The 14896-nt window shown below is 33.8% G+C and overlaps 1 protein-coding gene and 1 pseudogene across 1 annotated transcript; both read right to left on the reverse strand.

The window, feature by feature from the left end:
* Window positions 1-1799: 1799 nt before the first annotated feature.
* LOC112033910 (putative pentatricopeptide repeat-containing protein At3g25970) lies at window positions 1800-9419 on the reverse strand (annotated as a pseudogene).
* A 654-nt stretch (window positions 9420-10073) lies between these two features.
* LOC112033926 (putative pentatricopeptide repeat-containing protein At3g25970) lies at window positions 10074-13341 on the reverse strand. The gene has a single exon (XM_024066700.2). It carries the CDS (start codon window positions 13121-13123, stop codon window positions 10994-10996), a length of 2130 nt encoding a protein of 709 aa, XP_023922468.2. The 5' UTR covers window positions 13124-13341; the 3' UTR covers window positions 10074-10993.
* Between the last annotated feature and the right edge of the window lie 1555 nt (window positions 13342-14896).

Here is a 14896-nt window from a genome sequence, read left to right on the forward strand (position 1 = left end):
CGCGGGTTAAACGCTAGTATATATTAATGGACAAGCTTAAAGATATTCCAATTAGATTTTCAATTGGATTTCAATTGTGTGCAAATTTTGCACCACATATACAATGTAAAATTTTAAGTTTTTTTGCTGAGGAGTTAATACAGTGCAAAAATTTAATAGTCTAATATCAAGTTAAAAAAAAACCAATTGACCCACATTAATAATAAAAAGTGTTGTGTCCTCTCCCCTCTCTCATCGTTGTTGGGCATGGAAAACACAGATTGTCAAAGCTTCCAAAGGATATCCTCTTTCACAAGTACCTTCAACTCTCTCTCTCTGTCTCTCTCTCTTAAGGATTTTCCATTTTTTTTTTTCAGATCAATTTTTCCTTGGTTTCTTAACTCCCCTCAAACTATTCGAAGAAAGGATTGAATTGAATTTTTGGTCAATTGCTTCTTAATTCTGATTTTAGTTTTAGGGGAGTGGAAGTATGAAGGCAAATAGAATTAGAAGCTGTCAGGAGGCCAAACGTAAGATAGAGCTTGAGAGATAAAAAACACTACAAGCATTAAGCCATTGTGAGAGAACAATATGAGGAAATGTTTTTCCTTACAAAACAATGGTTAAGGTTTCTGTATAGATATTATACGCTAGATTCGATTTATAGATTTGGATAACTACAATATTAATTTTTAAATTTAAACTACAAGATCAACATAAATAAAACTTCTAGAATAGCTTCTTAGCTTCAGCCTCTTTCTACATTATCTCTTCTATTTGAAAGTGATTGTGATCATGTAGTCTTGAATTGAGTAGGCTGAATCCATTTGTGGTTGCACCTTATCATTATTTGTAACTGAAGCGCAAAAGCTCAAAAAACGAAAACTACTCTTTTTCTCTTCCAATTTTTTTAATGTTATATCTCAATGTTTTGATACCAAAAAAAAAAAAAAAAAAAAAAAAAGGAAGTGAAAAACATGGCCATAGGTCATTCACCGGGAGGATAAGAAAAGTTTGCTGTTTACTAGCATATATCCAAAACATTCTCTACATCTTTCACTTTGAAATCACATGTACAAGCTTGTTTGGCTAAAGTTGTGTTAGTTGCATCAAAAATTAAGTTTGTAGACCACATAAAGTGCATATCAATGATGGGATATGATCATTTTCCATTCATCATTGTAGTTTCTGCATGTTTCTACTATGTGCTCAGCGATTTTGAGGATCTTCACTACTTTTAACTCTTCCGTTTGTCCACCCTGCATGTTAGTTCCTTTCTCTTCTTTCTATTGCTATTAATGCATGTTCTAAAATACCATGAGAATACAGTATGCATATGTGCGCGCGGGTGCGTATATATATGTCCCTTTTTTTAAGTAAGGAGATCTTAAACTGTGATGCATATTCATAGTACAGAATGCAATGATGTGGGTGAACTTGTAATTCATTGGAAGGATGGAAATGCAATTCATGTCGAAGGTGCAAATCACACAAACTACGATTTTCACAAGATGAGGGGTAATTAAGGCATAATGGGGGCTGTCGTTTTGATTTTGGGTGTCCTTTGCGATGAACACTGAACAAGGTTTGATGTGAAAATTCTCAATGAGCAAAGAGGTATTGGGTATGTAATGCAAACGTTCTCCGTAAAAAATAGCTGGTTTGGATTGCATTTTTTAAATATTATAAATAATGTATAAAAAAGTGAACACACACATACACATATATATATATATATATAGCATTGAAATGACAACCAAACTATGCACCTCCAGTATTTACAGTTATCTAAGTAATTTTTCAAAACATCAATTCATTTAAGGCACAAATTTTTGTGAGGTCAGATCAAATACAGTTGAGAAATTATTGTGCCAGCAGGTTTGTCTAAAACCACATAGCACTCAGTCACACCTATAATTCTTGATTTCCAGTCAATTGCATAGCACCTGATTAAATTTAAATTCAACAAGCACCATGCTAGTAAAAATGTTAATAAACTCTATCAACATTATGTTTTACATTGTGAAGGGTTTTGGGTGAACATGCATTTGTAAGTATGTTCCAGCTTCAATAAACTGGTCTACATGAGTCAGAGTTATCCTAAAAGTTTTCAGTGCTTCTCATATTGTTTCCTCTGATGGAAGCTCTATTTCTCAGTACCAACGTAGCTGTAACTTCTTCAAATATCCTAATTTGCTCAGAAGTTGCACATGGAGGAGGCTTTGGACATATGATGGCATAAAATATAGCTCCAAGACGGATGAGATCTGCAACAAACTTTCAAACAATGAAATCATCTATTTATCACTTCATCCTGAAAAATTCTAGTAGAATGAAAGATCATACAGCATACCAACCATTCTAAACTGATGAGAAGAAAGAGCAGCACTCACAGAGGAGGAAGATCCAGAGCTATACCGATATATTCTAGACCAGGCCCTTCTAAGACAACCCAGTGTTCAACTCTTGGTGGGCCACTGTGCAGGGGACATGGAAGCAAGCAACAATATTCAGCGTAGCTTTAACAAAAAAATTGAGTCTTAGAGTCAGCAAAGCCTATGAACAGGCACTCCTTAGTAATTCAAAAAAATTCTAGCAGACCATACAACCAAGTGATAATAGCTTACAACTCTGCACACTCCAATTCAATACACAATAGCTCAGCCAGGCAAAAAGTACAGTTCCTAAGATAAACAACAACAAATTCTCACAGGATGACGGCATCCCTGCACTATACTACACCTGCCACACACCTGCAATGATGCATACTTTTACTTCCCAAACTCAAGGCAAAAATCCTGTGTACAACCAATTAGAGACTGAACTCTGCTGTACTAGCAAGAGATCCCTTGTACAAACTCTGGCTTACACGCCTAACACTATCCAAGCTGCAGTCCTAGCATAGCCAGATATTTGATATTGTGTAGCAGCTATTAATATGCCAGGGTTGATGCCCCAATTCCTGCCAAAGGGTTGAAGTCCTTCAAGGAAAACATACTCTCACTCACATTCAACAAAAGAGCTGCATTGTTTGAATTCAACTATAGGTCCGTGTCCTATCAAAAAAAAAAAAAAAAAAAACTATAGGTCCCTGGTTTCCTGCACTATTAGTTCCCACTATTTGTCAGAAGCCAAAAGCAAAGCACATGTCCAAAGAATTTCCAGGCATCTTGAACCCAAGTTGCAAAAATCCAGTAAAAATTGAGTTCCATGAAATAGGGTCCTTCGATTCCATGGTGTCAAAAATGAGCAACGTGTCTTCCATGCATCTGTTCTTAGACTTGAGATACATAGATATTAATGCATTAGATATTGGTACTGATTTTTCCAATCCCCTTTTTATTAACAATCCATGCAAGGATTTCCCATGTTTTATATGTGCTTCATCAAAACAGGCACTAATGACACTAGTGTAAGTATAGACGTCTAGTTCAAGTCCAAACCCTTGCCTATCCATGACGAGTTTAAATGCAATTGCTTCTTTATTGTATGCACAGTAAGTAGCAAGCAAGGAATTCCATGTCACCAATCTCGGGTATGAACAGCACCATGAATCACTTTTTTGGCATCTTCTATAGATCCACACTCTGAATATGAAGTGATTAAGGCATTGCACACAGTATTAGGAAATACCAGCCAATGTTTTACAATTTTGCAATGAATTTGCATTGTTAACTTGTAAAAATCAGCATCATCAAGCAACATAAAATGCAGAGCAAATGTGCCATCATCAATTTTGACACCTTCCCACTCCATACAATCTAACAATCACCCAGTTGAGCATAAAGACAGAATTACGCTCTGGTAAGCTCTGAAACACGACATATACATCCTCAACTCTCTCACACATGTCCAGAATAACGCACTACAGGAATAAACATTTTCAACATAACCCATCTTGACATTCATGGAATGCACTTGTTGTCCAAGGTGAAGCTGGTAAGAACAAGTAACTCTCTTAATTATGCTTCCAAAAGTATACCCATCAAAATCATCAAGCCCATATTTGTTCATGATTCTTAGAATCTTCCACGCAGTCTTCAAGTTCCTATTGTTTACATACCAGCTATCATTGTATTCCAAGAGACAGTGTCTCTGAGAGGCATTTCCTCGAACAGTTTGTGAGCAATACAACTCTAAGTCGACGTCTATGCACAACAATTTGTCTTCGTAAAGTTGTTACCGTTTACTTGCTGCGCATAAAATTATCACTTTTAACACTGTATTATGCATGTCTCTATTTCTTAATTATGAATTCTACAGGAATCCAACCATTTTATATCACAATATTTTTTTTGGGAGTAATTGCAGTAATCCAATATGTAGTATGGACGGAACTAGGGCTTAGTCAAAAAGGGTAGCTTCACGATTGATTGCGTGCGGTAGTTTCCGCTTTCGGTTCAAGGGTTTTCTTTATTATTATTATTATTATTATTTTTTTTTTTTTTGTGTGGGTAGAGTGCGTCGTTTGCTAAAGGCTTTCTTGGTTTGGGTTTAATTCAATTTTTGCTAAGTGCTTGGTTTTTTTGTTTGATTTTGTTAAATTCTTATAATTGTTGCTAGGAATTTCGAAGATAGGTTTATTGCAATTACTCCTTTTTTTTTTTATGAGAAATGTAAATGGATGTTGTGAGGACATTTGTCAGTGGACCATTTTAAAAAAGTTTTATAATAATAAAATAAAAAATTAAAATTAAAAAATAATTAATGTTTTACAGGTTTTTCTATTTCTCATTAAAATTATGTCAATATTTTTTTAAAATAGTTTATTAACAATTGCTTTAAGAACATCAGTTAACATGAGTCCTTTTTTTTATACGAAGTGTTGTAACATACTACACTTCCTTTTCCCAAGGAGGATTTTGAATATTTTGCTGAAATCTGTTTAAAGTTCTTCGTAGATCGGGTCAAGTACTGGGCCACCTTCAATGAGCCAAATTGCCAAATGATATTGGGGGATGTGAATGCCTAATACCGAGGTGGCATTTGGTATGAGGTAATCTTTTAAGATTCCCAAGAATGTTGAAATATTTGCATGTTTAGTTGCAAATCACACATGGGAAAGAGATACTTGGGGAATTTGAATTCCTAATCAACCCCCTTTTATAGGAATGTAGATTCCCTTTTTAAAGAGTGGGTATCTACGTTCCCATATATGGAAAAATTATAAACAAACAAGTTTGCCTATTTTTCTTTACCCTTTAACCAATAGAAATAAAATTAAAACATAATAATAATTATAAAGTGATAATTTGAACAATTATTTTTGTATAATATATGTCATTTAGAAAATGTTATGACATAATTTTATTGATTTTTTCATGATTTATAGTTTATATTTTGTTTCCTGCAAATAATTCTTTTAAGATTGCATGATGTAAATCAAATATAAGTATCTCATATACTAAGCATTCTTATTAAATTTGTAATTAAACCAAACATAGAAATAGTTGCATTCCCAGGCATCCAAATTGTCAAGTATCACATTCCCTAGAATCTAAATGTTAGGAGTAATAGATTTTCCTAAGCCAAACGCTACCATAGGAAATTGTACTCAAGGGGATTCAAAGAGGGAGCCCTTTGTAGCAAACCATAATATTATTTTAGCACATGCAATTGTTGTTCACATTGTATACTCTGAATAATTAAAGAATTAATTCAAGAAAGTCTGTTGCGAGCTAGGGTTTGGAGGGCTCAATGGTTAAAGAGAATATAGACTTGAAGGGTTTATAGTCATTATTATGCTGCAATTATTCATACTAGTGGAGTTTTCTGACACTGGATTTGACAGAGAGGCTTTTTTTGCTCGAGTGCTCAAGTTTTTCTCTTCGTAAATGTGTCTTGGTGTTTACATGTGGTATGATTTCTATTCAACATATTTACATTGTTCTTAATATGCTTTCGTTTATATTTTAATATGCATGTAATATCAAATTTGGCTAATCACACATGTTTGGACTAATTGCTAGATTAGGGTTAAAAGTGATTAAGTCGTAAAAATTGATTTTGGGGTCTAAATATTTTGCTAGGGTATTAGTAAAAAAATTTCAATTTTCTTTGGAGGGCCAATGATTAGCTATAATCGTTTATATATATATATATATATATATATATATTTAGAGATTTACCAAATGCCTTAAGTAGATTAATACGTAGATTTCACTAAAAACATAGCAATCCAATTATCTATTCACTCATAATATTTAATGGTTGGTTTTCCTTTTTATTATTTTATTACATATTTGTTTATGTTCATGTTTATGTATACATTTACATTTATATTTATATTGACGTTTATTGTTATATATTTCACAATGATATTGTTTTGTACCCATATATACATAGACATATAAGGACACGCATGAACATAAACATAAATATAATAGTGGTTTCTTTGTTCATAAGTTTTTTTTTTTAATTATTATTTAAAAAAGTTAACTTGGTTTATTATTGATATTGCAATACAAGTTATTCCATTCACAAAAGCTAGTTACACTTTTTCTTCTTCCCCTTTTGCAGGTCTGGTTACATATAAAAGTAGATAGAAATCAAAATTTTTGAAACATTCAAAATTTTTGTATATTTACAAGTATAAGAGATCCATTATACAATTATTTTTTAATTTCTATTTTCAATTATTAAACTCTTTATACCTTTTATCACTTTAATTTTTTTTTTAATTCTCATTATATCATCATTTTTTGAAAATACTGACCTAAAACAACATCCCAGTTTGAACACCCGATTTTATAAAAACAATCTTAGAAACTATTGTTAAAAAAATATCGTTTATTATTTTATCAATAATATCTTTCAGAGTCATTATAACGTTGGTTTACAGACAGGCGAGTTAACATAAAATACTAATAACATTATACAAAAGTGCGCGTGCTAGATGTCCCTTCATCGCCTCAAATTTCCCCCCTTTTTGGTTGGACATGAAACATGTGTTTGACGATATTGTGTATTGTGAGTTAAATCAACTGTCATTTATAAAAAAGAATTACATTGTTTTTATTATTAATCATTATGTGTTTTCTTTTGTAATTGAAAATTTTCTGAATTAATAATGTAGAAAATGATATTGTGATTGACATTAAAAGTTGTGTTGTGAATCAATGGCAGAGCCAAAAAAATTTCTTTAGAGGGGTCATAGTTAACCATAATCTTATTAGTGATAAATCCAATTAATTATTCTATAATCAATTTCAATGAAAACATACAAATCCAATTATTTATTTACTCATAATACTTAATGCTTAGTTTTTTTATTTTATTTTATTTTTTTATTTAATAATACATTTATTTATATTTATGTTTATGTTTATTTTAGGTGAAAAAATTTTTGATCCTTACATTTTCAGTCATTTTCCATTTTGGTCCCCACGTTTTTTGAACTCCTATTTTGGTCTCTAAAAATTGAAAAATCGCTTTCAATTTAGTCTGTATTGTTATCATACTAATGGAAATAGTCTACATGGCAGACTATTTACCCTGCTGGCACATTAGATGCAGATGTGAATAATAATAATAATTTATTTCACTTTTTTTAAAATCTCACATCAACATTTTAATAAATAAAAAAGTCACTTTAGAAAATTTAAACAAAAAAAAAAAAAAAAAAACAAACAAACCTTCAATCTAATTAAAATAACCTTCTTCTTTTTTGGCTTTTCATTATTTTTTCTAAAGTTCTTCCCTAGAGAACTTGTTTGGCTTTTCTTTTCTTGCATTTTTTTTTTAGCAACCAAACATGTGAAAATACATACAAAATCATGATCAAAACCAAATGAAGACATACCAAACCACTCGTGATCAAACTCAACAAATTCTAACACAATCAAAAAAGTTGATTTGCAACAAATAATCAAACCCAGAAAATTTTGAACCCAACATACACCATTACATAGATATTAATGCATTATATATTGATATTGATTTTTCCAATCCCCTTTCTATTACCAATCCATAGAAGGATTTCCCATGGTTTTTATGTGCTTCATCAAAACAAGCACTAAATGACACTAGTGTATAGACATCTAGTTCAAGTCCAAACCCTTGCATATCCAAAGGTAATTTGTAGATTAGCATGATTTTGCCACACAATGTTGTTAGTGGTCACGTTTCCAAAACAATCTAGAAAATAGCTTCTTGAGTCTCTTAGACTCGAGTTCACTGTAGCAACTCAAGCCTAAAAGACTCGAATTATATGTGCTGGCAGAGCTGAGGTGGATTTAAAATCCACGTGGAACTTGAGTTTTAGACACTCGAGTTTCATTTCTTCCTTCTTCTTTTTCCCCTTCGTTCTCCTTGTTCACTTCGGACTACCATGGCCAAATCTCCCTAGCCCTCCTTCTCCGATCACCACCACTACCTCATTGAATGGTCTTACATCTAATCGATCTCTCTAACTCACAAAACCCCAAACCCACCTCCGAAAACAACAAACCCAAACAACAATACAAGAGAGAAACATCAAACCCAAGCCGCTTCGGTGTCAGGATCAACAAACCCAAGCTAAGGAAGCCGCTCCGGTGCTGAGATCATGATTTTTAGGTTTGGATTTTTGCTTCGGTGTCGAGATTTTATGAATTCGTGGGTGAGGTACAAGGAGAAAGGGAAGAACATGGAGAACAAAAGAAAGAAGGAGAAAATGAAGAAATGGGACTCGAGTGTCTAAAACTCGAGTTCCATGTGGATTTTAAATCCACCTCAGCTTTGCTAGCACATAGAACTCAATTCTTTTAGGCTTGAGATGCTATTTTTCCGGATTGTTTTGGAAACGTGACCATTAACAAAATTGTTACAAATTTAAGGCTAAATGCAAAAAACATTCGCATATCCATAAAGAGTTTAAATGCAATTGCTTCTTTATTGTGTACAAGGTAAGTAGCAAGCAAGAAAGAAATTCCATGTCACCAAATCTCGGGTATCACAGCACCATCAAACACTCTTAGGCATCATCTATAGAGTATAGACCCACACTCTAAATATGAAGCGATTAAGGAAGTGCACACAGTATTATGAAATACCAGCCAATGTTTTACAATTTTGCAATGAATTTGCATCGTTAATTTATAAAACTCAGCATCATCAAGCAGCGTCAAAACCGGAGCAAATGTACCATCATTAACCTTGACACCATCCCGCTCAATACAACCTAGAGCCAGAACGCAGAACATTACCATCTATAAGCGCATTCCATGAGACAGAATTACGCTCAGGTATGCTCTGAAAACGACATATGCAACCTCAACTCTCTCACACTTTGCATACATGTCCAGAAGAGCAGTACAGGAATAAACATTTCCAACATAACCCATCTTGACAATCATGGAATGCACTTGTTGCTCAAGATCAAGCTGGTGAGCACAATCAACTCCCTCAAGTATGCTTCCGAAAGTATACCCATCAAAATCATCAAACCTGCATCTTTTCATGATTCTTAAAATCTCCCACGCACTCTCAAACTGGTCTACATGAGTTATCCTAAAACTTTTCTCTGCTTCTCATATTGGTTTCCCTCTGATGGAAGCTCTATTTCTCAGTACCAATGGAGCTGTAACTTCTTCAAATATCCTAATTTGCACAGAAGTGGCACTTGGAGGGGGCTCTGGACATACCAGGGCATAAAATATAGCTCCAAAATGGATGAGATCTGCAACAAACTTTCAAACAATGAAATTCTCTATTTATCACTTCATCCTGAAACATTCTAACAGAATCAAATATCATACAGCATACCAACATTTCAAAAGTGATGAGAAGAAAGAGCAGCACTCACAGAGGAGGAAGATCCCGAGCTTTACAGATATATTCTAGAACAGGCCCTTCTAAGACAACCAAGTGTTCAACTCTTGGTGGGCCACTCTGCGGGGGACATCGAAGTAAGCAATGATATTCAGGCTAGCTTAAACAAAAAATTGAATTTTAAAGTCAGAAAAGCCTATGAACGTGCACTACAAAGTAATTCAAAAAAACTTAAATAAACAAATATATATATATATATATATATATATATATGAATCAGGAAGAATTTTTATTGAAATTCAAAAAAACTTAAATAAACAAATATATATATATATATATATATATATATATGAATCAGGAAGAATTTTTATTGCAAAAACAAAGGTCTAGTAGACCATACAACCAAGGGACAATAGAGTACAACTCTGCACACCCCAACTTAATACACAATTGCTCAGCCAGTTGAAAAGTACAAATCCTAAGCTAAACAACAGCAAATTCTCAAAGGATGACAGCATCCCTGCACTATGCTACACCTGCCACACACCCGCAATGATGCATACTTTAAATACCGATATTCAAGGTAAACATCTTGTCCACAGCCCATTAGGGACATAACTCTGCTGTATAGGTTATCTAAGCCACAGCAAACAACTAAGCAATACTAGCAAGAGATGCCCTGTACAAACTCAGGCCTACACACCTAACATTATCCAATCTGCAGCCCTAGCATAGCTAGATCTTTGTTAATGAGTAGCAGCCCTTAGTATGCCAGACTGATGCCCCAATTCCTGCAAAAGGTTTGAAGTCCTTCAAGAAAAACATGCTATCTGATTCCCAGTCAATGAAAGGGTAGTATTATTTGCATTCCACTATAGGTCCCTGGTGTCTTGCACCATTAGTTCCCACTATTTGTCAGCAGCCAAAAACAGAGCACATGTAGCATGACCTGGATAAGACAGTGGGCTTAATGAAGATGGAAAATAGGCAAGCAACAAGCCTCCTTCACAACACAGAACATATATGGATAGGCATTGCATGCGTTGATCACTGTTTATGCATTAGAATAGCTTGATTGCCGATAATACCATTACAAGAAGTTTCCAATGTTGAACAAAAATCTCTGAAGTATAATCAAATATTATATTTGTTTGAACCCGAATTAATTTTTTCCCATATAAAGCACGAATTGGAAGCTTCAGAAAGACAATTTACCCACCATTGCGTGCAATAGACAATTCAAACAATAGGGTTTAAATAAGCATCAGAGCCTTAAATCACACACTGATCCATGATCCAAATCATGCCTCGAAAACTTGAAATTAGTTACAGAATTTAACCTTTTGATTTCATCCATTAATCCTCCCAATACAAGATATATCTCTTCACAATGGGAGTGGGAATGATCTTCAGCATTGAAAGCATGCACCTTATTATGTACTTCTATCCAACTCCAACCAGGGACCTTTTTCACCCCTCTTTCCCTCATAAGCCTTGTCACCTTAGCCTTTTCATCCCATTGCCTAAGACGCCCATACATGTCAGAGAGGATTATATAAGTGCAATGCTCTTCAGGCTCTAGATCGAGTAGAATGCTTGCCACCTTACTAGCTAATTCAATGTCTCCACAAGTCCTACAAGCACCAAGTAAAGTCTTCCACACCATAGCATCAGGTTCAAAAGGCATTGTCTCAATCAAAGATTTTGCCTGATCTAGACGCCCAGCCCGCCCATATAGATCGACTCCACATGCATAATGTTCCATTCGCATTGGAATTCCATATTCTGATTCCATACATTCTAGAAACTTGCATCCTTCTTCAACCAAACCAAAATGGCTACATGCAGTTAGAATTGCAACAAAGGTTATATGATCAGGTTTCACCCTCCTCTCTCTCATTAGGTAGAAGAGTTCAAGCGCAACGTTTCCCTTCCCATGTTGTGCATATCCAAAAATTATCGAATTCCAAGTGATTGAGCTGTCTTTGGGGGTGTCTTCAAAGGATTTCCTAGCATCTTCAATTATCCCACATTTGGAATACATGAAGATTAATGAGCTGGCAACAAATTCATTGGACTCAAAACCTGATTTAAGTGCCAAGACATGAACCTGTTGACCTAATTGTAGGGTTGCTATATCTGAGCAAGATCTAAGGACAGCAGAAAAGGCATAGTGATCAATGTCTTCTACCACAGATCTCATATGTCCAAAGAATTTCACAGTATCTTCACTGAACCCAAGTTGTGAAAATCCAGTCAAAATTGAGTTCCATGAAACGCGGTCCTTCAACTCCATCGTGTCAAAAATGAGCAGTGCATCTTCCATGCATCTGTTATTAGACTTGAGATACATAGATATTAATGCATTAGATATTGGTACTGATTTTTCCAATCCCCTTTTTATTACCAATCCTTGCAAGGATTTCCCATGGTTTTTATGTGCTTCATCAAAACAAGCACTAACGACACTAGTGTAAGTATAGATGTCTGGTTCAAGTCCAAACCCTTGCATATCCATGAAGAGCTCAAATGCGATTGCTTCTTTATTGTGTACAAGGTAAGCAGCAAGCAAGGAATTCCATGTCACCAAATCTCGGGTATCAACAGCACCATCAAACACTCTTTTGGCATCTTCTATAGACCCACACTCTGAATATGAAGTGATTAAGGCATTGCACACAGTATTATGAAATACCAGCCCATGTTTTACAATTTTACAATGAATTTGCATTGTTAACCTGTAAAAATCAGCATCATCAAGCAACGTCAAAAGTGGAGCAAATGTGCCATCATCAACCTTAATACCCTCCCACTCCATATAATCTAATAGCCAGAATGCAGTCTCACGATCACCCACTTGAACATAACCAGCAATCAGCGCATTCCACGTGACAGAGTTTCGCTCCGGTATGGACTGAAACACCACATATGCATCCTCAACTCTCTCACACTTTGCATACATGTCCAGAAGAGCACTACTGGAATAAACATTTCCAACATAACCCATCTTGACTACCATGGAGTGCACTTGTTGCCCAAGATCGAACCGATAAGCACAAGCAATTCCCTTAAGTATGCTTCCAAAAGTATACCCATCAAAATCATCAAACCCACGTCTCTTCATAGTTCTTAGAATCTCCCACGCATTCTCGAAGTTCCCACAGTTTACATACCCAGCGATCATTGTATTCCAAGAGACAGTGTCTCTTTGAGGCATTCCATCGAACAGTTTGCGAGCAATGCATAACTCTCTGCATTTTGTATATCCACTTAGAATATTGTTGGCAGTGTAGATGTCAGCAATGTCGCCTAGTTTGATTGCTCGACAATGGGTTATCGAAACTTTGAACAGAGCACAGAGCCAGCTCTCAATGCGTGAGTGCAGTGGCCTCATTCATCACCAACAGAAGCTACGGTTTTAAGTTTTCACCATATAAACAATCAACAAAAGCAACAGTACAATATAGCATACAATTGGGCCGGATTGTGGTTTAAGGTGCGCTCTATAAAACATGAGACGAAACAGAGACACACTAGTGATGTATTCTTTTTTCTTTTTCTTTTTTTAGGACTCCTGCGATAGTGTGATGGATTCTTTTTTTTTTTTTTTTTTTTGAGAAGTAAATAGTGTGATGGATTCTAATACTAATACAAATATTATATTACAAAACCACTCAAAATCCAAGACACTATTTTAATGAGTAAAAACAAAACTATATATTTTATCATTAATAAGTTTTTAAAAAAGATAATAATTTATCGTTAATGAGTAAAAAAATTTATACTACATTCGTCCTGTATTGTTGATTCTATTTAGAAAATCTTACTTTTTAGGGGTATTTAATTCATTGTATTTTAATTAAAAATATACAAGTTTCTAAAGGTACTCTTGTTAATTTCAATTTTTTTTGCTTTGCTAAACTTGTTAATTTAAACTATAATAATGAAAGAATAGTGTTGATTTTTTCACCCAAAAGAAAAAAAAAATAAAATAAAAGGTAAGTTTGGAAATTTATTTATTGAATTTTTTAAGTGAATTGCATTTTGACACATCCCAAATTGAAATAGAGTACTAACAATTTAGGGTTGAATGAGTATATTTTTATTGTCATGTTAGAATTCTTACTTAAAAAAAAATGTTATGTATTAGATAAACCAACTCCCAGTCCAAAACAATAAAAATGTTATGTATTAGATAAACCAACTCCAAATCCAAAACAATAAGAATTAGACAAAGAAAGTATGCATGAGTGTGTTCCAAGAAGTTAATAAAGCCCACAAAAAAATTATTAAGAAGTAAAAATTATACTAGTGGGTTCTCTTTAGTATAAATAGATATGATTCTTCATCACATAATTTTCTAGCATATCATTTATTAATTCAAATTTAAATAATGCATATTATTAATATCAACATCATAAAACATGCCATATATAAGAGAGTATATGCAAAGAAAAATGTCATAGGTAAGTAAAGTTTTTTTTTTATTTTTTTTATTTTTTTTTATTTTATAGAATATTAAGTATTTTTAACACACACGGAGAGAGAGGGAGAAGTAAAGTAAACGAACAAAAAAAAAAAACACATTCTTAATGGAAAAAAGAAACACAAATATTATAGGTGAGTTAAGTTATGAAAAAATGAAAATGAAAATGAATTTAGGGAATGGAAAAAAAAAATATTGTTCCCATTATGGCCGAAATCATTAAGCCAATTGGAATTTTGTGGAATAGACCCAAAATGGACTAGAATTGGTCGAATTTTAGGCCGAGATGAAATATGAGTGATTTGTACTGGTTAACTAACTAAGATAAAATTTTCAAACTTTTATTTAAGTTCCTATTATGGTTGTTGGAAGAAACTTGTTTCTTTTTTTAAGATTGTGTATTCAAACAAAATATTTCCAACAAGCTCATTAGTCTCAATATGTCCATGCAATTACTTTTCTTTGTATTTCAAATAAAAAGCGTTCTCAAATATAAGCAAATTCATATTCAGTAACCTTTCACATTGAGTTTTCTAATTCTAGTATTTGAATTTAAAAATATTATTCTTTGAGACTGTGTTTCGTTGGAAAACAAATAAAAACTTATTGCATGAAAATTGATCATACTTGCCAAAAGCCACACACACATTAAGAGGTCTTCCTAAGTGGGTGGTGGAACTC

The sequence above is a fragment of the Quercus suber genome, unplaced genomic scaffold, assembly GCF_002906115.3.
Source record: "Quercus suber isolate HL8 unplaced genomic scaffold, Cork oak 2.0 scaffold_306, whole genome shotgun sequence".
Taxonomy (NCBI): Eukaryota; Viridiplantae; Streptophyta; class Magnoliopsida; order Fagales; family Fagaceae; genus Quercus; species Quercus suber.